Source organism: Taudactylus pleione, unplaced genomic scaffold (assembly GCF_031769625.1).
Source record: "Taudactylus pleione unplaced genomic scaffold, aTauple2 ptg000696l, whole genome shotgun sequence".
Lineage (NCBI taxonomy): Eukaryota > Metazoa > Chordata > Amphibia > Anura > Myobatrachidae > Taudactylus > Taudactylus pleione.
Window position 1 is genome coordinate 951,120 of NW_028285098.1, and position 24,543 is coordinate 975,662.

General features: G+C 41.2%; 1 protein-coding gene and 1 long non-coding RNA gene across 2 annotated transcripts in view; one reads left to right on the forward strand and one right to left on the reverse strand.

The window, feature by feature from the left end:
• Positions 1 to 24,543, reverse strand: part of LOC148477726 (uncharacterized) — a 274,964-nt gene that overhangs the window by 20,051 nt on the left and 230,370 nt on the right. The gene's annotated exons all lie outside the window — the stretch shown is intronic.
• The window catches only part of LOC148477727 (Fc receptor-like protein 3), a 99,974-nt gene that overhangs the window by 13,030 nt on the left and 62,401 nt on the right, over positions 1 to 24,543 (forward strand). The window contains exon 2 of the mRNA XM_088456304.1: positions 22,155 to 22,172. Within this exon, the coding sequence (XP_088312430.1) occupies positions 22,155 to 22,172 (18 nt within the window). The remainder of the gene's footprint in view (positions 1 to 22,154; positions 22,173 to 24,543) is intronic.

Sequence of the window (24,543 nt, forward strand, 5' to 3'; positions counted from 1 at the left end):
AGTAAGGAGCAGCACCATGTCACTGCTGGGTATCATGTTATTACTATGTAAGTAGTGACATCTATGTATGATACGTGTTCTGTACCTGTCATACAGTCAGTAAGGAGCAGCACCGTGTCCCTGCTGGGTATCATGTTATTACTATGTAAGTAGTGACATCTATGTATGATACGTGTTCTGTACCTGTCATACAGTCAGTAAGGAGGAGCACCATGTCACTGCTGGGTATCATGTTATTACTATGTATGATACGTGTTCTGTACCTGTCATACAGTCAGTAAGGAGCAGCATCGTGTCACTGCTGGGTATCATGTTATTACTATGTAAGTAGTGACATCTATGTATGATACGTGTTCTGTACCTGTCATACAGTCAGTAAGGAGCAGCACCATGTCACTGCTGGGTATCATGTTATTACTATGTAAGTAGTGACATCTATGTATGATACGTGTTCTGTACCTGTCATACAGTCAGTAAGGAGCAGCACCATGTCACTGCTGGGTATCATGTTATTACTATGTATGATACGTGTTCTGTACCTGTCATACAGTCAGTAAGGAGCAGCATCGTGTCACTGCTGGGTATCATGTTATTACTATGTATGATACGTGTTCTGTACCTGTCATACAGTCAGTAAGGAGTAGCACCCTGTCACTGCTGGGTATCATGTTATTACTATGTAAGTAGTGACATCTATGTATGATACGTGTTCTTTACCTGTCATACAGTCAGTAAGGAGCAGCACCATGTCACTGCTGGGTATCATGTTATTACTATGTATGATACGTGTTCTGTACCTGTCATACAGTCAGTAAGGAGCAGCATCGTGTCACTGCTGGGTATCATGTTATTACTATGTAAGTAGAGACATCTATGTATGATACGTGTTCTGTACCTGTCATACAGTCAGTAAGGAGCAGCACCGTGTCACTGCTGGGTATCATGTTATTACTATGTAAGTAGTGACATCTATGTATGATACGTGTTCTGTACCTGTCATACAGTCAGTAAGGAGCAGCACCGTGTCACTGCTGGGTATCATGTTATTACTATGTAAGTAGTGACATCTATGTATGATACGTGTTCTGTACCTGTCATACAGTCAGTAAGGAGCAGCACCGTGTCACTGCTGGGTATCATGTAATTACTATGTAAGTAGTGACATCTATGTATGATACGTGTTCTGTACCTGTCATACAGTCAGTAAGGAGCAGCACCATGTCACTGCTGGGTATCATGTTATTACTATGTAAGTAGTGACATCTATGTATGATACGTGTTCTGTACCTGTCATACAGTCAGTAAGGAGCAGCACCATGTCACTGCTGGGTATCATGTTATTACTATGTAAGTAGTGACATCTATGTATGATACGTGTTCTGTACCTGTCATACAGTCAGTAAGGAGCAGCACCATGTCACTGCTGGGTATCATGTTATTACTATGTATGATACGTGTTCTGTACCTGTCATACAGTCAGTAAGGAGAAGACGCAGCACCATGTCACTGCTGGGTATCATGTTATTACTATGTAAGTAGTGACATGTATGTATGATACGTGTTCTGTACCTGTCATACAGTCAGTAAGGAGCAGCACCATGTCACTGCTGGGTATCATGTTATTACTATGTAAGTAGTGACATCTATGTATGATACGTGTTCTGTACCTGTCATACAGTCAGTAAGGAGCAGCACCGTGTCCCTGCTGGGTATCATGTTATTACTATGTATGATACGTGTTCTGTACCTGTCATACAGTCAGTAAGGAGCAGCACCATGTCACTGCTGGGTATCATGTTATTACTATGTATGATACGTGTTCTGTACCTGTCATACAGTCAGTAAGGAGCAGCACCATGTCCCTGCTGGGTATCATGTTATTACTATGTATGATACGTGTTCTGTACCTGTCATACAGTCAGTAAGGAGCAGCACCATGTCACTGCTGGGTATCATGTTATTACTATGTAAGTAGTGACATCTATGTATGATACGTGTTCTGTACCTGTCATACAGTCAGTAAGGAGAAGCACCATGTCACTGCTGGGTATCATGTTATTACTATGTAAGTAGTGACATCTATGTATGATACGTGTTCTGTACCTGTCATACAGTCAGTAAGGAGAAGACGCAGCACCGTGTCACTGCTGGGTATCATGTTATTACTATGTAAGTAGTGACATCTATGTATGATACGTGTTCTGTACCTGTCATACAGTCAGTAAGGAGCAGCACCATGTCACTGCTGGGTATCATGTTATTACTATGTAAGTAGTGACATCTATGTATGATACGTGTTCTGTACCTGTCATACAGTCAGTAAGGAGCAGCACCGTGTCACTGCTGGGTATCATGTTATTACTATGTATGATACGTGTTCTGTACCTGTCATACAGTCAGTAAGGAGCAGCACCATGTCACTGCTGGGTATCATGTTATTACTATGTATGATACGTGTTCTGTACCTGTCATACAGTCAGTAAGGAGCAGCACCGTGTCACTGCTGGGTATCATGTTATTACTATGTATGATACGTGTTCTGTACCTGTCATACAGTCAGTAAGGAGCAGCACCATGTCACTGCTGGGTATCATGTTATTACTATGTAAGTAGTGACATCTATGTATGATACGTGTTCTGTACCTGTCATACAGTCAGTAAGGAGAAGCACCATGTCACTGCTGGGTATCATGTTATTACTATGTAAGTAGTGACATCTATGTATGATACGTGTTCTGTACCTGTCATACAGTCAGTAAGGAGAAGACGCAGCACCGTGTCACTGCTGGGTATCATGTTATTACTATGTAAGTAGTGACATGTATGTATGATACGTGTTCTGTACCTGTCATACAGTCAGTAAGGAGCAGCACCATGTCACTGCTGGGTATCATGTTATTACTATGTAAGTAGTGACATCTATGTATGATACGTGTTCTGTACCTGTCATACAGTCAGTAAGGAGCAGCACCATGTCACTGCTGGGTATCATGTTATTACTATGTAAGTAGTGACATCTATGTATGATACGTGTTCTGTACCTGTCATACAGTCAGTAAGGAGCAGCACCATGTCACTGCTGGGTATCATGTTATTACTATGTAAGTAGTGACATCTATGTATGATACGTGTTCTGTACCTGTCATACAGTCAGTAAGGAGCAGCACCATGTCACTGCTGGGTATCATGTTATTACTATGTAAGTAGTGACATCTATGTATGATACGTGTTCTGTACCTGTCATACAGTCAGTAAGGAGCAGCACCATGTCACTGCTGGGTATCATGTTATTACTATGTATGATACGTGTTCTGTACCTGTCATACAGTCAGTAAGGAGAAGACGCAGCACCATGTCACTGCTGGGTATCATGTTATTACTATGTAAGTAGTGACATGTATGTATGATACGTGTTCTGTACCTGTCATACAGTCAGTAAGGAGCAGCACCATGTCACTGCTGGGTATCATGTTATTACTATGTATGATACGTGTTCTGTACCTGTCATACAGTCAGTAAGGAGCAGCACCATGTCACTGCTGGGTATCATGTTATTACTATGTAAGTAGTGACATCTATGTATGATACGTGTTCTGTACCTGTCATACAGTCAGTAAGGAGCACCACCATGTCACTGCTGGGTATCATGTTATTACTATGTATGATACGTGTTCTGTACCTGTCATACAGTCAGTAAGGAGCAGCATCGTGTCACTGCTGGGTATCATGTTATTACTATGTAAGTAGTGACATCTATGTATGATATGTGTTCTGTACCTGTCATACAGTCAGTAAGGAGCAGCACCATGTCACTGCTGGGTATCATGTTATTACTATGTAAGTAGTGACATCTATGTATGATACGTGTTCTGTACCTGTCATACAGTCAGTAAGGAGCAGCACCATGTCACTGCTGGGTATCATGTTATTACTATGTAAGTATTGACATCTATGTATGATACGTGTTCTGTACCTGTCATACAGTCAGTAAGGAGCAGCACCATGTCACTGCTGGGTATCATGTTATTACTATGTATGATACGTGTTCTGTACCTGTCATACAGTCAGTAAGGAGCAGCACCATGTCACTGCTGGGTATCATGTTATTACTATGTAAGTAGTGACATCTATGTATGATACGTGTTCTGTACCTGTCATACAGTCAGTAAGGAGCAGCACCATGTCACTGCTGGGTATCATGTTATTACTATGTAAGTAGTGACATCTATGTATGATACGTGTTCTGTACCTGTCATACAGTCAGTAAGGAGCAGCACCATGTCCCTGCTGGGTATCATGTTATTACTATGTAAGTAGTGACATCTATGTATGATACGTGTTCTGTACCTGTCATACAGTCAGTAAGGAGCAGCACCATGTCACTGCTGGGTATCATGTTATTACTATGTATGATACGTGTTCTGTACCTGTCATACAGTCAGTAAGGAGCAGCATCGTGTCACTGCTGGGTATCATGTTATTACTATGTAAGTAGTGACATCTATGTATGATACGTGTTCTGTACCTGTCATACAGTCAGTAAGGAGCAGCACCATGTCACTGCTGGGTATCATGTTATTACTATGTAAGTAGTGACATCTATGTATGATACGTGTTCTGTACCTGTCATACAGTCAGTAAGGAGCAGCACCATGTCACTGCTGGGTATCATGTTATTACTATGTAAGTAGTGACATCTATGTATGATAAGTGTTCTGTACCTGTCATACAGTCAGTAAGGAGCAGCACCATGTCACTGCTGGGTATCATGTTATTACTATGTAAGTAGTGACATCTATGTATGATACGTGTTCTGTACCTGTCATACAGTCAGTAAGGAGCAGCACCGTGTCCCTGCTGGGTATCATGTTATTACTATGTAAGTAGTGACATCTATGTATGATACGTGTTCTGTACCTGTCATACAGTCAGTAAGGAGGAGCACCATGTCACTGCTGGGTATCATGTTATTACTATGTATGATACGTGTTCTGTACCTGTCATACAGTCAGTAAGGAGCAGCATCGTGTCACTGCTGGGTATCATGTTATTACTATGTAAGTAGTGACATCTATGTATGATACGTGTTCTGTACCTGTCATACAGTCAGTAAGGAGCAGCACCATGTCACTGCTGGGTATCATGTTATTACTATGTAAGTAGTGACATCTATGTATGATACGTGTTCTGTACCTGTCATACAGTCAGTAAGGAGCAGCACCATGTCACTGCTGGGTATCATGTTATTACTATGTAAGTAGTGACATCTATGTATGATACGTGTTCTGTACCTGTCATACAGTCAGTAAGGAGCAGCACCGTGTCCCTGCTGGGTATCATGTTATTACTATGTAAGTAGTGACATCTATGTATGATACGTGTTCTGTACCTGTCATACAGTCAGTAAGGAGCAGCACCATGTCACTGCTGGGTATCATGTTATTACTATGTATGATACGTGTTCTGTACCTGTCATACAGTCAGTAAGGAGCAGCATCGTGTCACTGCTGGGTATCATGTTATTACTATGTAAGTAGTGACATCTATGTATGATACGTGTTCTGTACCTGTCATACAGTCAGTAAGGAGCAGCACCATGTCACTGCTGGGTATCATGTTATTACTATGTAAGTAGTGACATCTATGTATGATACGTGTTCTGTACCTGTCATACAGTCAGTAAGGAGCAGCACCATGTCACTGCTGGGTATCATGTTATTACTATGTATGATACGTGTTCTGTACCTGTCATACAGTCAGTAAGGAGCAGCATCGTGTCACTGCTGGGTATCATGTTATTACTATGTATGATACGTGTTCTGTACCTGTCATACAGTCAGTAAGGAGCAGCACCATGTCACTGCTGGGTATCATGTTATTACTATGTATGATACGTGTTCTGTACCTGTCATACAGTCAGTAAGGAGCAGCACCCTGTCACTGCTGGGTATCATGTTATTACTATGTAAGTAGTGACATCTATGTATGATACGTGTTCTTTACCTGTCATACAGTCAGTAAGGAGCAGCACCATGTCACTGCTGGGTATCATGTTATTACTATGTATGATACGTGTTCTGTACCTGTCATACAGTCAGTAAGGAGCAGCATCGTGTCACTGCTGGGTATCATGTTATTACTATGTAAGTAGAGACATCTATGTATGATACGTGTTCTGTACCTGTCATACAGTCAGTAAGGAGCAGCACCGTGTCACTGCTGGGTATCATGTTATTACTATGTAAGTAGTGACATCTATGTATGATACGTGTTCTGTACCTGTCATACAGTCAGTAAGGAGCAGCACCGTGTCACTGCTGGCTGTCATGTTATTACTATGTAAGTAGTGACATCTATGTATGATACGTGTTATGTACCTGTCATACAGTCAGTAAGGAGCAGCACCATGTCACTGCTGGGTATCATGTTATTACTATGTAAGTAGTGACATCTATGTATGATACGTGTTATGTACCTGTCATACAGTCAGTAAGGAGCAGCACCGTGTCACTGCTGGCTGTCATGTTATTACTATGTAAGTAGTGACATCTATGTATGATACGTGTTCTGTACCTGTCATACAGTCAGTAAGGAGCAGCACCATGTCACTGCTGGGTATCATGTTATTACTATGTAAGTAGTGACATCTATGTATGATACGTGTTCTGTACCTGTCATACAGTCAGTAAGGAGCAGCACCATGTCACTGCTGGGTATCATGTTATTACTATGTATGATATGTGTTCTGTACCTGTCATACAGTCAGTAAGGAGAAGACGCAGCACCATGTCACTGCTGGGTATCATGTTATTACTATGTAAGTAGTGACATGTATGTATGATACGTGTTCTGTACCTGTCATACAGTCAGTAAGGAGCAGCACCATGTCACTGCTGGGTATCATGTTATTACTATGTAAGTAGTGACATCTATGTATGATACGTGTTCTGTACCTGTCATACAGTCAGTAAGGAGCAGCACCATGTCACTGCTGGGTATCATGTTATTACTATGTAAGTAGTGACATCTATGTATGATAAGTGTTCTGTACCTGTCATACAGTCAGTAAGGAGCAGCACCATGTCACTGCTGGGTATCATGTTATTACTATGTAAGTAGTGACATCTATGTATGATACGTGTTCTGTACCTGTCATACAGTCAGTAAGGAGCAGCACCGTGTCCCTGCTGGGTATCATGTTATTACTATGTAAGTAGTGACATCTATGTATGATACGTGTTCTGTACCTGTCATACAGTCAGTAAGGAGGAGCACCATGTCACTGCTGGGTATCATGTTATTACTATGTATGATACGTGTTCTGTACCTGTCATACAGTCAGTAAGGAGCAGCATCGTGTCACTGCTGGGTATCATGTTATTACTATGTAAGTAGTGACATCTATGTATGATACGTGTTCTGTACCTGTCATACAGTCAGTAAGGAGCAGCACCATGTCACTGCTGGGTATCATGTTATTACTATGTAAGTAGTGACATCTATGTATGATACGTGTTCTGTACCTGTCATACAGTCAGTAAGGAGCAGCACCATGTCACTGCTGGGTATCATGTTATTACTATGTATGATACGTGTTCTGTACCTGTCATACAGTCAGTAAGGAGCAGCATCGTGTCACTGCTGGGTATCATGTTATTACTATGTATGATACGTGTTCTGTACCTGTCATACAGTCAGTAAGGAGTAGCACCCTGTCACTGCTGGGTATCATGTTATTACTATGTAAGTAGTGACATCTATGTATGATACGTGTTCTTTACCTGTCATACAGTCAGTAAGGAGCAGCACCATGTCACTGCTGGGTATCATGTTATTACTATGTATGATACGTGTTCTGTACCTGTCATACAGTCAGTAAGGAGCAGCATCGTGTCACTGCTGGGTATCATGTTATTACTATGTAAGTAGAGACATCTATGTATGATACGTGTTCTGTACCTGTCATACAGTCAGTAAGGAGCAGCACCGTGTCACTGCTGGGTATCATGTTATTACTATGTAAGTAGTGACATCTATGTATGATACGTGTTCTGTACCTGTCATACAGTCAGTAAGGAGCAGCACCGTGTCACTGCTGGGTATCATGTTATTACTATGTAAGTAGTGACATCTATGTATGATACGTGTTCTGTACCTGTCATACAGTCAGTAAGGAGCAGCACCGTGTCACTGCTGGGTATCATGTAATTACTATGTAAGTAGTGACATCTATGTATGATACGTGTTATGTACCTGTCATACAGTCAGTAAGGAGCAGCACCGTGTCACTGCTGGCTGTCATGTTATTACTATGTAAGTAGTGACATCTATGTATGATACGTGTTCTGTACCTGTCATACAGTCAGTAAGGAGCAGCACCATGTCACTGCTGGGTATCATGTTATTACTATGTAAGTAGTGACATCTATGTATGATACGTGTTCTGTACCTGTCATACAGTCAGTAAGGAGCAGCACCATGTCACTGCTGGGTATCATGTTATTACTATGTATGATACGTGTTCTGTACCTGTCATACAGTCAGTAAGGAGAAGACGCAGCACCATGTCACTGCTGGGTATCATGTTATTACTATGTAAGTAGTGACATGTATGTATGATACGTGTTCTGTACCTGTCATACAGTCAGTAAGGAGCAGCACCATGTCACTGCTGGGTATCATGTTATTACTATGTAAGTAGTGACATCTATGTATGATACGTGTTCTGTACCTGTCATACAGTCAGTAAGGAGCAGCACCGTGTCCCTGCTGGGTATCATGTTATTACTATGTATGATACGTGTTCTGTACCTGTCATACAGTCAGTAAGGAGCAGCACCATGTCACTGCTGGGTATCATGTTATTACTATGTATGATACGTGTTCTGTACCTGTCATACAGTCAGTAAGGAGCAGCACCATGTCCCTGCTGGGTATCATGTTATTACTATGTATGATACGTGTTCTGTACCTGTCATACAGTCAGTAAGGAGCAGCACCATGTCACTGCTGGGTATCATGTTATTACTATGTAAGTAGTGACATCTATGTATGATACGTGTTCTGTACCTGTCATACAGTCAGTAAGGAGAAGCACCATGTCACTGCTGGGTATCATGTTATTACTATGTAAGTAGTGACATCTATGTATGATACGTGTTCTGTACCTGTCATACAGTCAGTAAGGAGAAGACGCAGCACCGTGTCACTGCTGGGTATCATGTTATTACTATGTAAGTAGTGACATCTATGTATGATACGTGTTCTGTACCTGTCATACAGTCAGTAAGGAGCAGCACCATGTCACTGCTGGGTATCATGTTATTACTATGTAAGTAGTGACATCTATGTATGATACGTGTTCTGTACCTGTCATACAGTCAGTAAGGAGCAGCACCGTGTCACTGCTGGGTATCATGTTATTACTATGTATGATACGTGTTCTGTACCTGTCATACAGTCAGTAAGGAGCAGCACCATGTCACTGCTGGGTATCATGTTATTACTATGTATGATACGTGTTCTGTACCTGTCATACAGTCAGTAAGGAGCAGCACCGTGTCACTGCTGGGTATCATGTTATTACTATGTATGATACGTGTTCTGTACCTGTCATACAGTCAGTAAGGAGCAGCACCATGTCACTGCTGGGTATCATGTTATTACTATGTAAGTAGTGACATCTATGTATGATACGTGTTCTGTACCTGTCATACAGTCAGTAAGGAGAAGCACCATGTCACTGCTGGGTATCATGTTATTACTATGTAAGTAGTGACATCTATGTATGATACGTGTTCTGTACCTGTCATACAGTCAGTAAGGAGAAGACGCAGCACCGTGTCACTGCTGGGTATCATGTTATTACTATGTAAGTAGTGACATGTATGTATGATATGTGTTCTGTACCTGTCATACAGTCAGTAAGGAGCAGCACCATGTCACTGCTGGGTATCATGTTATTACTATGTAAGTAGTGACATCTATGTATGATACGTGTTCTGTACCTGTCATACAGTCAGTAAGGAGCAGCACCATGTCACTGCTGGGTATCATGTTATTACTATGTAAGTAGTGACATCTATGTATGATACGTGTTCTGTACCTGTCATACAGTCAGTAAGGAGCAGCACCATGTCACTGCTGGGTATCATGTTATTACTATGTAAGTAGTGACATCTATGTATGATACGTGTTCTGTACCTGTCATACAGTCAGTAAGGAGCAGCACCATGTCACTGCTGGGTATCATGTTATTACTATGTAAGTAGTGACATCTATGTATGATACGTGTTCTGTACCTGTCATACAGTCAGTAAGGAGCAGCACCATGTCACTGCTGGGTATCATGTTATTACTATGTATGATACGTGTTCTGTACCTGTCATACAGTCAGTAAGGAGAAGACGCAGCACCATGTCACTGCTGGGTATCATGTTATTACTATGTAAGTAGTGACATGTATGTATGATACGTGTTCTGTACCTGTCATACAGTCAGTAAGGAGCAGCACCATGTCACTGCTGGGTATCATGTTATTACTATGTATGATACGTGTTCTGTACCTGTCATACAGTCAGTAAGGAGCAGCACCATGTCACTGCTGGGTATCATGTTATTACTATGTAAGTAGTGACATCTATGTATGATACGTGTTCTGTACCTGTCATACAGTCAGTAAGGAGCAGCACCATGTCACTGCTGGGTATCATGTTATTACTATGTATGATACGTGTTCTGTACCTGTCATACAGTCAGTAAGGAGCAGCACCATGTCACTGCTGGGTATCATGTTATTACTATGTAAGTAGTGACATCTATGTATGATACGTGTTCTGTACCTGTCATACAGTCAGTAAGGAGCAGCACCATGTCACTGCTGGGTATCATGTTATTACTATGTAAGTAGTGACATCTATGTATGATACGTGTTCTGTACCTGTCATACAGTCAGTAAGGAGCAGCACCATGTCCCTGCTGGGTATCATGTTATTACTATGTAAGTAGTGACATCTATGTATGATACGTGTTCTGTACCTGTCATACAGTCAGTAAGGAGCAGCACCATGTCACTGCTGGGTATCATGTTATTACTATGTATGATACGTGTTCTGTACCTGTCATACAGTCAGTAAGGAGCAGCATCGTGTCACTGCTGGGTATCATGTTATTACTATGTAAGTAGTGACATCTATGTATGATACGTGTTCTGTACCTGTCATACAGTCAGTAAGGAGCAGCACCATGTCACTGCTGGGTATCATGTTATTACTATGTAAGTAGTGACATCTATGTATGATACGTGTTCTGTACCTGTCATACAGTCAGTAAGGAGCAGCACCATGTCACTGCTGGGTATCATGTTATTACTATGTAAGTAGTGACATCTATGTATGATAAGTGTTCTGTACCTGTCATACAGTCAGTAAGGAGCAGCACCATGTCACTGCTGGGTATCATGTTATTACTATGTAAGTAGTGACATCTATGTATGATACGTGTTCTGTACCTGTCATACAGTCAGTAAGGAGCAGCACCGTGTCCCTGCTGGGTATCATGTTATTACTATGTAAGTAGTGACATCTATGTATGATACGTGTTCTGTACCTGTCATACAGTCAGTAAGGAGGAGCACCATGTCACTGCTGGGTATCATGTTATTACTATGTATGATACGTGTTCTGTACCTGTCATACAGTCAGTAAGGAGCAGCATCGTGTCACTGCTGGGTATCATGTTATTACTATGTAAGTAGTGACATCTATGTATGATACGTGTTCTGTACCTGTCATACAGTCAGTAAGGAGCAGCACCATGTCACTGCTGGGTATCATGTTATTACTATGTAAGTAGTGACATCTATGTATGATACGTGTTCTGTACCTGTCATACAGTCAGTAAGGAGCAGCACCATGTCACTGCTGGGTATCATGTTATTACTATGTAAGTAGTGACATCTATGTATGATACGTGTTCTGTACCTGTCATACAGTCAGTAAGGAGCAGCACCGTGTCCCTGCTGGGTATCATGTTATTACTATGTAAGTAGTGACATCTATGTATGATACGTGTTCTGTACCTGTCATACAGTCAGTAAGGAGCAGCACCATGTCACTGCTGGGTATCATGTTATTACTATGTATGATACGTGTTCTGTACCTGTCATACAGTCAGTAAGGAGCAGCATCGTGTCACTGCTGGGTATCATGTTATTACTATGTAAGTAGTGACATCTATGTATGATACGTGTTCTGTACCTGTCATACAGTCAGTAAGGAGCAGCACCATGTCACTGCTGGGTATCATGTTATTACTATGTAAGTAGTGACATCTATGTATGATACGTGTTCTGTACCTGTCATACAGTCAGTAAGGAGCAGCACCATGTCACTGCTGGGTATCATGTTATTACTATGTATGATACGTGTTCTGTACCTGTCATACAGTCAGTAAGGAGCAGCATCGTGTCACTGCTGGGTATCATGTTATTACTATGTATGATACGTGTTCTGTACCTGTCATACAGTCAGTAAGGAGCAGCACCATGTCACTGCTGGGTATCATGTTATTACTATGTATGATACGTGTTCTGTACCTGTCATACAGTCAGTAAGGAGCAGCACCCTGTCACTGCTGGGTATCATGTTATTACTATGTAAGTAGTGACATCTATGTATGATACGTGTTCTTTACCTGTCATACAGTCAGTAAGGAGCAGCACCATGTCACTGCTGGGTATCATGTTATTACTATGTATGATACGTGTTCTGTACCTGTCATACAGTCAGTAAGGAGCAGCATCGTGTCACTGCTGGGTATCATGTTATTACTATGTAAGTAGAGACATCTATGTATGATACGTGTTCTGTACCTGTCATACAGTCAGTAAGGAGAAGACGCAGCACCGTGTCACTGCTGGGTATCATGTTATTACTATGTAAGTAGTGACATGTATGTATGATACGTGTTCTGTACCTGTCATACAGTCAGTAAGGAGCAGCACCATGTCACTGCTGGGTATCATGTTATTACTATGTAAGTAGTGACATCTATGTATGATACGTGTTCTGTACCTGTCATACAGTCAGTAAGGAGCAGCACCATGTCACTGCTGGGTATCATGTTATTACTATGTAAGTAGTGACATCTATGTATGATACGTGTTCTGTACCTGTCATACAGTCAGTAAGGAGCAGCACCATGTCACTGCTGGGTATCATGTTATTACTATGTAAGTAGTGACATCTATGTATGATACGTGTTCTGTACCTGTCATACAGTCAGTAAGGAGCAGCACCATGTCACTGCTGGGTATCATGTTATTACTATGTAAGTAGTGACATCTATGTATGATACGTGTTCTGTACCTGTCATACAGTCAGTAAGGAGCAGCACCATGTCACTGCTGGGTATCATGTTATTACTATGTATGATACGTGTTCTGTACCTGTCATACAGTCAGTAAGGAGAAGACGCAGCACCATGTCACTGCTGGGTATCATGTTATTACTATGTAAGTAGTGACATGTATGTATGATACGTGTTCTGTACCTGTCATACAGTCAGTAAGGAGCAGCACCATGTCACTGCTGGGTATCATGTTATTACTATGTATGATACGTGTTCTGTACCTGTCATACAGTCAGTAAGGAGCAGCACCATGTCACTGCTGGGTATCATGTTATTACTATGTAAGTAGTGACATCTATGTATGATACGTGTTCTGTACCTGTCATACAGTCAGTAAGGAGCAGCACCATGTCACTGCTGGGTATCATGTTATTACTATGTATGATACGTGTTCTGTACCTGTCATACAGTCAGTAAGGAGCAGCACCATGTCACTGCTGGGTATCATGTTATTACTATGTAAGTAGTGACATCTATGTATGATACGTGTTCTGTACCTGTCATACAGTCAGTAAGGAGCAGCACCATGTCACTGCTGGGTATCATGTTATTACTATGTAAGTAGTGACATCTATGTATGATACGTGTTCTGTACCTGTCATACAGTCAGTAAGGAGCAGCACCATGTCCCTGCTGGGTATCATGTTATTACTATGTAAGTAGTGACATCTATGTATGATACGTGTTCTGTACCTGTCATACAGTCAGTAAGGAGCAGCACCATGTCACTGCTGGGTATCATGTTATTACTATGTATGATACGTGTTCTGTACCTGTCATACAGTCAGTAAGGAGCAGCATCGTGTCACTGCTGGGTATCATGTTATTACTATGTAAGTAGTGACATCTATGTATGATACGTGTTCTGTACCTGTCATACAGTCAGTAAGGAGCAGCACCATGTCACTGCTGGGTATCATGTTATTACTATGTAAGTAGTGACATCTATGTATGATACGTGTTCTGTACCTGTCATACAGTCAGTAAGGAGCAGCACCATGTCACTGCTGGGTATCATGTTATTACTATGTAAGTAGTGACATCTATGTATGATAAGTGTTCTGTACCTGTCATACAGTCAGTAAGGAGCAGCACCATGTCACTGCTGGGTATCATGTTATTACTATGTAAGTAGTGACATCTATGTATGATACGTGTTCTGTACCTGTCATACAGTCAGTAAGGAGCAGCACCGTGTCCCTGCTGGGTATCATGTTATTACTATGTAAGTAGTGACATCTATGTATGATACGTGTTCTGTACCTGTCATACAGTCAGTAAGGAGGAGCACCATGTCACTGCTGGGTATCATGTTATTACTATGTATGATACGTGTTCTGTACCTGTCATACAGTCAGTAAGGAGCAGCATCGTGTCACTGCTGGGTATCATGTTATTACTATGTAAGTAGTGACATCTATGTATGATACGTGTTCTGTACCTGTCATACAGTCAGTAAGGAGCAGCACCATGTCACTGCTGGGTATCATGTTATTACTATGTAAGTAGTGACATCTATGTATGATACGTGTTCTGTACCTGTCATACAGTCAGTAAGGAGCAGCACCATGTCACTGCTGGGTATCATGTTATTACTATGTAAGTAGTGACATCTATGTATGATACGTGTTCTGTACCTGTCATACAGTCAGTAAGGAGCAGCACCGTGTCCCTGCTGGGTATCATGTTATTACTATGTAAGTAGTGACATCTATGTATGATACGTGTTCTGTACCTGTCATACAGTCAGTAAGGAGCAGCACCATGTCACTGCTGGGTATCATGTTATTACTATGTATGATACGTGTTCTGTACCTGTCATACAGTCAGTAAGGAGCAGCATCGTGTCACTGCTGGGTATCATGTTATTACTATGTAAGTAGTGACATCTATGTATGATACGTGTTCTGTACCTGTCATACAGTCAGTAAGGAGCAGCACCATGTCACTGCTGGGTATCATGTTATTACTATGTAAGTAGTGACATCTATGTATGATACGTGTTCTGTACCTGTCATACAGTCAGTAAGGAGCAGCACCATGTCACTGCTGGGTATCATGTTATTACTATGTATGATACGTGTTCTGTACCTGTCATACAGTCAGTAAGGAGCAGCATCGTGTCACTGCTGGGTATCATGTTATTACTATGTATGATACGTGTTCTGTACCTGTCATACAGTCAGTAAGGAGCAGCACCATGTCACTGCTGGGTATCATGTTATTACTATGTATGATACGTGTTCTGTACCTGTCATACAGTCAGTAAGGAGCAGCACCCTGTCACTGCTGGGTATCATGTTATTACTATGTAAGTAGTGACATCTATGTATGATACGTGTTCTTTACCTGTCATACAGTCAGTAAGGAGCAGCACCATGTCACTGCTGGGTATCATGTTATTACTATGTATGATACGTGTTCTGTACCTGTCATACAGTCAGTAAGGAGCAGCATCGTGTCACTGCTGGGTATCATGTTATTACTATGTAAGTAGAGACATCTATGTATGATACGTGTTCTGTACCTGTCATACAGTCAGTAAGGAGCAGCACCGTGTCACTGCTGGGTATCATGTTATTACTATGTAAGTAGTGACATCTATGTATGATACGTGTTCTGTACCTGTCATACAGTCAGTAAGGAGCAGCACCGTGTCACTGATGGGTATCATGTTATTACTATGTAAGTAGTGACATCTATGTATGATACGTGTTCTGTACCTGTCATACAGTCAGTAAGGAGCAGCACCGTGTCACTGCTGGGTATCATGTAATTACTATGTAAGTAGTGACATCTATGTATGATACGTGTTATGTACCTGTCATACAGTCAGTAAGGAGCAGCACCGTGTCACTGCTGGCTGTCATGTTATTACTATGTAAGTAGTGACATCTATGTATGATACGTGTTCTGTACCTGTCATACAGTCAGTAAGGAGCAGCACCATGTCACTGCTGGGTATCATGTTATTACTATGTAAGTAGTGACATCTATGTATGATACGTGTTCTGTACCTGTCATACAGTCAGTAAGGAGCAGCACCATGTCACTGCTGGGTATCATGTTATTACTATGTATGATACGTGTTCTGTACCTGTCATACAGTCAGTAAGGAGAAGACGCAGCACCATGTCACTGCTGGGTATCATGTTATTACTATGTAAGTAGTGACATGTATGTATGATACGTGTTCTGTACCTGTCATACAGTCAGTAAGGAGCAGCACCATGTCACTGCTGGGTATCATGTTATTACTATGTAAGTAGTGACATCTATGTATGATACGTGTTCTGTACCTGTCATACAGTCAGTAAGGAGCAGAACCGTGTCCCTGCTGGGTATCATGTTATTACTATGTATGATACGTGTTCTGTACCTGTCATACAGTCAGTAAGGAGCAGCACCATGTCACTGCTGGGTATCATGTTATTACTATGTATGATACGTGTTCTGTACCTGTCATACAGTCAGTAAGGAGCAGCACCATGTCCCTGCTGGGTATCATGTTATTACTATGTATGATACGTGTTCTGTACCTGTCATACAGTCAGTAAGGAGCAGCACCATGTCACTGCTGGGTATCATGTTATTACTATGTAAGTAGTGACATCTATGTATGATACGTGTTCTGTACCTGTCATACAGTCAGTAAGGAGAAGCACCATGTCACTGCTGGGTATCATGTTATTACTATGTAAGTAGTGACATCTATGTATGATACGTGTTCTGTACCTGTCATACAGTCAGTAAGGAGAAGACGCAGCACCGTGTCACTGCTGGGTATCATGTTATTACTATGTAAGTAGTGACATCTATGTATGATACGTGTTCTGTACCTGTCATACAGTCAGTAAGGAGCAGCACCATGTCACTGCTGGGTATCATGTTATTACTATGTAAGTAGTGACATCTATGTATGATACGTGTTCTGTACCTGTCATACAGTCAGTAAGGAGCAGCACCGTGTCACTGCTGGGTATCATGTTATTACTATGTATGATACGTGTTCTGTACCTGTCATACAGTCAGTAAGGAGCAGCACCATGTCACTGCTGGGTATCATGTTATTACTATGTATGATACGTGTTCTGTACCTGTCATACAGTCAGTAAGGAGCAGCACCGTGTCACTGCTGGGTATCATGTTATTACTATGTATGATACGTGTTCTGTACCTGTCATACAGTCAGTAAGGAGCAGCACCATGTCACTGCTGGGTATCATGTTATTACTATGTAAGTAGTGACATCTATGTATGATACGTGTTCTGTACCTGTCATACAGTCAGTAAGGAGAAGCACCATGTCACTGCTGGGTATCATGTTATTACTATGTAAGTAGTGACATCTATGTATGATACGTGTTCTGTACCTGTCATACAGTCAGTAAGGAGAAGACGCAGCACCGTGTCACTGCTGGGTATCATGTTATTACTATGTAAGTAGTGACATCTATGTATGATACGTGTTCTGTACCTGTCATACAGTCAGTAAGGAGCAGCACCATGTCACTGCTGGGTATCATGTTATTACTATGTAAGTAGTGACATCTATGTATGATACGTGTTCTGTACCTGTCATACAGTCAGTAAGGAGCAGCACCATGTCACTGCTGGGTATCATGTTATTACTATGTAAGTAGTGACATCTATGTATGATACGTGTTCTGTACCTGTCATACAGTCAGTAAGGAGCAGCACCATGTCACTGCTGGGTATCATGTTATTACTATGTAAGTAGTGACATCTATGTATGATACGTGTTCTGTACCTGTCATACAGTCAGTAAGGAGCAGCACCATGTCACTGCTGGGTATCATGTTATTACTATGTAAGTAGTGACATCTATGTATGATACGTGTTCTGTACCTGTCATACAGTCAGTAAGGAGCAGCACCATGTCACTGCTGGGTATCATGTTATTACTATGTATGATACGTGTTCTGTACCTGTCATACAGTCAGTAAGGAGCAGCATCGTGTCACTGCTGGGTATCATGTTATTACTATGTAAGTAGTGACATCTATGTATGATACGTGTTCTGTACCTGTCATACAGTCAGTAAGGAGCAGCACCATGTCACTGCTGGGTATCATGTTATTACTATGTAAGTAGTGACATCTATGTATGATACGTGTTCTGTACCTGTCATACAGTCAGTAAGGAGCAGCACCATGTCACTGCTGGGTATCATGTTATTACTATGTAAGTAGTGACATCTATGTATGATACGTGTTCTGTACCTGTCATACAGTCAGTAAGGAGCAGCACCATGTCACTGCTGGGTATCATGTTATTACTATGTAAGTAGTGACATCTATGTATGATACGTGTTCTGTACCTGTCATACAGTCAGTAAGGAGCAGCACCATGTCACTGCTGGGTATCATGTTATTACTATGTAAGTAGTGACATCTATGTATGATACGTGTTCTGTACCTGTCATACAGTCAGTAAGGAGCAGCACCATGTCACTGCTGGGTATCATGTTATTACTATGTATGATACGTGTTCTGTACCTGTCATACAGTCAGTAAGGAGAAGACGCAGCACCATGTCACTGCTGGGTATCATGTTATTACTATGTAAGTAGTGACATGTATGTATGATACGTGTTCTGTACCTGTCATACAGTCAGTAAGGAGCAGCACCATGTCACTGCTGGGTATCATGTTATTACTATGTAAGTAGTGACATCTATGTATGATACGTGTTCTGTACCTGTCATACAGTCAGTAAGGAGCAGAACCGTGTCCCTGCTGGGTATCATGTTATTACTATGTATGATACGTGTTCTGTACCTGTCATACAGTCAGTAAGGAGCAGCACCATGTCACTGCTGGGTATCATGTTATTACTATGTATGATACGTGTTCTGTACCTGTCATACAGTCAGTAAGGAGCAGCACCATGTCCCTGCTGGGTATCATGTTATTACTATGTATGATACGTGTTCTGTACCTGTCATACAGTCAGTAAGGAGCAGCACCATGTCACTGCTGGGTATCATGTTATTACTATGTAAGTAGTGACATCTATGTATGATACGTGTTCTGTACCTGTCATACAGTCAGTAAGGAGAAGCACCATGTCACTGCTGGGTATCATGTTATTACTATGTAAGTAGTGACATCTATGTATGATACGTGTTCTGTACCTGTCATACAGTCAGTAAGGAGAAGACGCAGCACCGTGTCACTGCTGGGTATCATGTTATTACTATGTAAGTAGTGACATCTATGTATGATACGTGTTCTGTACCTGTCATACAGTCAGTAAGGAGCAGCACCATGTCACTGCTGGGTATCATGTTATTACTATGTAAGTAGTGACATCTATGTATGATACGTGTTCTGTACCTGTCATACAGTCAGTAAGGAGCAGCACCGTGTCACTGCTGGGTATCATGTTATTACTATGTATGATACGTGTTCTGTACCTGTCATACAGTCAGTAAGGAGCAGCACCATGTCACTGCTGGGTATCATGTTATTACTATGTATGATACGTGTTCTGTACCTGTCATACAGTCAGTAAGGAGCAGCACCGTGTCACTGCTGGGTATCATGTTATTACTATGTATGATACGTGTTCTGTACCTGTCATACAGTCAGTAAGGAGCAGCACCATGTCACTGCTGGGTATCATGTTATTACTATGTAAGTAGTGACATCTATGTATGATACGTGTTCTGTACCTGTCATACAGTCAGTAAGGAGAAGCACCATGTCACTGCTGGGTATCATGTTATTACTATGTAAGTAGTGACATCTATGTATGATACGTGTTCTGTACCTGTCATACAGTCAGTAAGGAGAAGACGCAGCACCGTGTCACTGCTGGGTATCATGTTATTACTATGTAAGTAGTGACATCTATGTATGATACGTGTTCTGTACCTGTCATACAGTCAGTAAGGAGCAGCACCATGTCACTGCTGGGTATCATGTTATTACTATGTAAGTAGTGACATCTATGTATGATACGTGTTCTGTACCTGTCATACAGTCAGTAAGGAGCAGCACCATGTCACTGCTGGGTATCATGTTATTACTATGTAAGTAGTGACATCTATGTATGATACGTGTTCTGTACCTGTCATACAGTCAGTAAGGAGCAGCACCATGTCACTGCTGGGTATCATGTTATTACTATGTAAGTAGTGACATCTATGTATGATACGTGTTCTGTACCTGTCATACAGTCAGTAAGGAGCAGCACCATGTCACTGCTGGGTATCATGTTATTACTATGTAAGTAGTGACATCTATGTATGATACGTGTTCTGTACCTGTCATACAGTCAGTAAGGAGCAGCACCATGTCACTGCTGGGTATCATGTTATTACTATGTATGATACGTGTTCTGTACCTGTCATACAGTCAGTAAGGAGCAGCATCGTGTCACTGCTGGGTATCATGTTATTACTATGTAAGTAGTGACATCTATGTATGATACGTGTTCTGTACCTGTCATACAGTCAGTAAGGAGCAGCACCATGTCACTGCTGGGTATCATGTTATTACTATGTAAGTAGTGACATCTATGTATGATACGTGTTCTGTACCTGTCATACAGTCAGTAAGGAGCAGCACCATGTCACTGCTGGGTATCATGTTATTACTATGTAAGTAGTGACATCTATGTATGATACGTGTTCTGTACCTGTCATACAGTCAGTAAGGAGCAGCACCATGTCACTGCTGGGTATCATGTTATTACTATGTAAGTAGTGACATCTATGTATGATACGTGTTCTGTACCTGTCATACAGTCAGTAAGGAGCAGCACCATGTCACTGCTGGGTATCATGTTATTACTATGTAAGTAGTGACATCTATGTATGATATGTGTTCTCTCTGTGATAAGTATATAAAGATATACAGTTATTACGGAGACTTGGACACATGTAGTAATGTGCTAATAGTAATACAGTAGAACAAATAACATGAGGGTTGGGAAACGTTTCTGCCCGTCTGATGCTGGAATGAATCTCAAATATATTATGAGTAAAACACATAATAAGTATGTTTGGGATGAGATAATTATGTAGAAAAGAAATAGTGAGAACACACTGGGCCGGATTCAGACCCGGTCGTTAAGCTGCGCTTGTTTGCTCCAAAAAGGGGCTGGGTATGCAAATCCTGGGATCGCACGGTCTGGCTTAAGGACGCCCTCTATGTCTTAGAGAGCGATGGCAGTGAGCGTACGCAGGAGGATAAAGCCGCCCGCACACCTTTCTCTCCTAGTACACGTCATCTCCAGGAAGTGTCTGATTAATCAGGAACATGGAGACCCATCGGAGCTGCAAGCAACGCTTGAGATAACACACAACCCCACCGCAAGCACTGCGATCAGTTCTGGCTAACATACAACCAAGTGACGTGTTCAATGACGCTACTTTGCTAATCATGCACACCCATTAAACGCCATTCTGACGCTCAGAGACGCCTGCGTTCGCACAGCCACTCCCCCAGTTCACAAGCACCTTCCCGTCACCACCCACAAACGGCGCAATCTGTCACTCAAAGTAGCGTCCAGTCTGTGTACTACGAGCGCACGATTCCCGGCCGCAGCGAATGGTTCTCGCATGCGTACTGTAACGCATATGAAGTTCTGCGATAATCGCCCATAGCGAGCGTCAGCAGCTTAGTGACCGGGTCTGAATCAGGCCCAGAGTGTGAATGATGATTTGTATATTTCATCTCATACTATTATATTATATTGTGTATTTTGTGTTTCAGCATTGAACAGAGAATCAGGTGAGTGCACTGTACATGCTGTGTACAACCTTCCTTATATCTACACTGTGTCTATCTGTGTATAGTAATGTATGTATGTATGTATGTGTATAGTAATGTATGTGTGTGTATAGTAATGTATGTGTGTGTATAGTAATGTATATATGTGTATAGTAATGTATGTGTGTGTATAGTAATGTATATGTGTGTGTATAGTAATGTATATGTGTGTATAGTAATGTATATATGTGTGTGTATAGTAATGTATGTGTGTGTATAGTAATGTATATATGTGTATAGTAATGTATGTGTGTGTATAGTAATGTATATATGTGTGTATAGTAATGTAATGTATGTGTGTGTATAGTAATGTATGTGTGTGTATAGTAATGTATATATGTGTGTATAGTAATGTATATATGTGTGTGTATAGTAATGTATATGTGTGTGTATAGTAATGTATATGTGTGTATAGTAATGTATGTGTGTGTATAGTAATGTATATGTGTGTGTATAGTAATGTATATGTGTGTATAGTAATGTATGTGTGTGTATAGTAATGTATATATGTGTGTATAGTAATGTAATGTATGTGTGTGTATAGTAATGTATATATGTGTGTATAGTAATGTATATGTGTGTGTATAGTAATGTATATGTGTGTATAGTAATGTATGTGTGTGTATAGTAATGTATGTGTGTGTATAGTAATGTATATGTGTGTGTATAGTAATGTATGTGTGTGTATAGTAATGTATGTGTGTGTATAGTAATGTATATGTGTGTATAGTAATGTATATATGTGTGTGTATAGTAATGTATATGTGTGTGTATAGTAATGTATATGTGTGTATAGTAATGTAATGTATGTGTGTGTATAGTAATGTATATGTGTGTGTATAGTAATGTGTATGTGTGTGTATAGTAATGTGTATGTGTGTGTATAGTAATGTATATGTGTGTATAGTAATGTATATGTGTGTGTATAGTAATGTGTGTATGTGTGTGTATAGTAATGTATATGTGTGTATAGTAATGTATATGTGTGTGTGTATAGTAATGTATGTGTGTGTATAGTAATGTATATGTGTGTGTATAGTAATGTGTATGTGTGTGTATAGTAATGTGTATGTGTGTGTATAGTAATGTGTATGGGTGTGTATAGTAATGTATATGTGTGTATAGTAATGTATGTGTGTGTGTATAGTAATGTATGTGTGTGTATAGAAATGCATATGTGTGTATAGTAATGCATGTGTGTGTATAGTAATGTATATGTGTGTGTATAGTAATGTGTATGTGTGTGTATAGTAATGTATATGTGTGTGTATAGTAATGTATATGTGTGTGTATAGTAATGTGTATGTGTGTGTATAGTAATGTGTATGTGTGTGTATAGTAATGTATATGTGTGTATAGTAATGTATGTGTGTGTATAGTAATGTGTATGTGTGTATAGTAATGTATATGTGTGTGTAGTAATGTATGTGTGTGTGTATAGTAATGTGTATATGTGTGTATAGTAATGTATCTATGCGTATATTTGTGGCCATATATAAACAGATACACATTGTTACATGTTAAGTTCTTAGTAGAAGTAATTACTATGATGCGGAGTAGTTGTTGATGTATGGATAATGTCTCTCTATCTTGGTCTATATGTAATTCTCTCTCAGTATCTATTTGCCGTATATGTATGAGATTTTGGTGCCCTGTGCAAGAAAGAGCATTGGTACCCAACTCGCCGCAAACCACCCCCCTCCCACACACACTTCATCCAGGGCATGCTGGGACTTCTAGTCCTGAGCAATATACAGAATTACACTATGACAGTCTGCAGGTGGGCACCATTGGTCAGTGTGATAACAGCTGGCACTCTCTATCCCCCCCTGGCCAAATGGCCACCACAGATGCTGAAAAGAGGCCAGGAAATCTCCATCAGCCAACAGATCCTGGCCTCGTCACTGCCCCACAATAGCAGCAACACGCCTCTAGTTTTAGGAAACAGAATCCGTCACCGCCCCCTCCCTGCCTTAAAATGGCAGCAGATTGTCAATTACTGACAGTCTTCTGCTGAGCTGCGAGCGATATTGCCCAGTACAGGACCAGCACTTGCCCAGTACAGGACCGGCAGATGCCCAGTACAGGACCGGCACATGCCTAGTACAGGACCGCAGATGCCAAGTACAGATCCTGGCCTCGTCACTGCCCCACAATAGCACCAACACGCCTCTAGTTTTAGGAAACAGAATCCGTCACCGCCCCCTCCCTGCCTTAAAATGGCAGCAGATTGTCAATTACTGACAGTCTTCTGCTGAGCTGCGAGCGATATTGCCCAGTACAGGACCAGCACTTGCCCAGTACAGGACCGGCACATGCCTAGTACAGGACC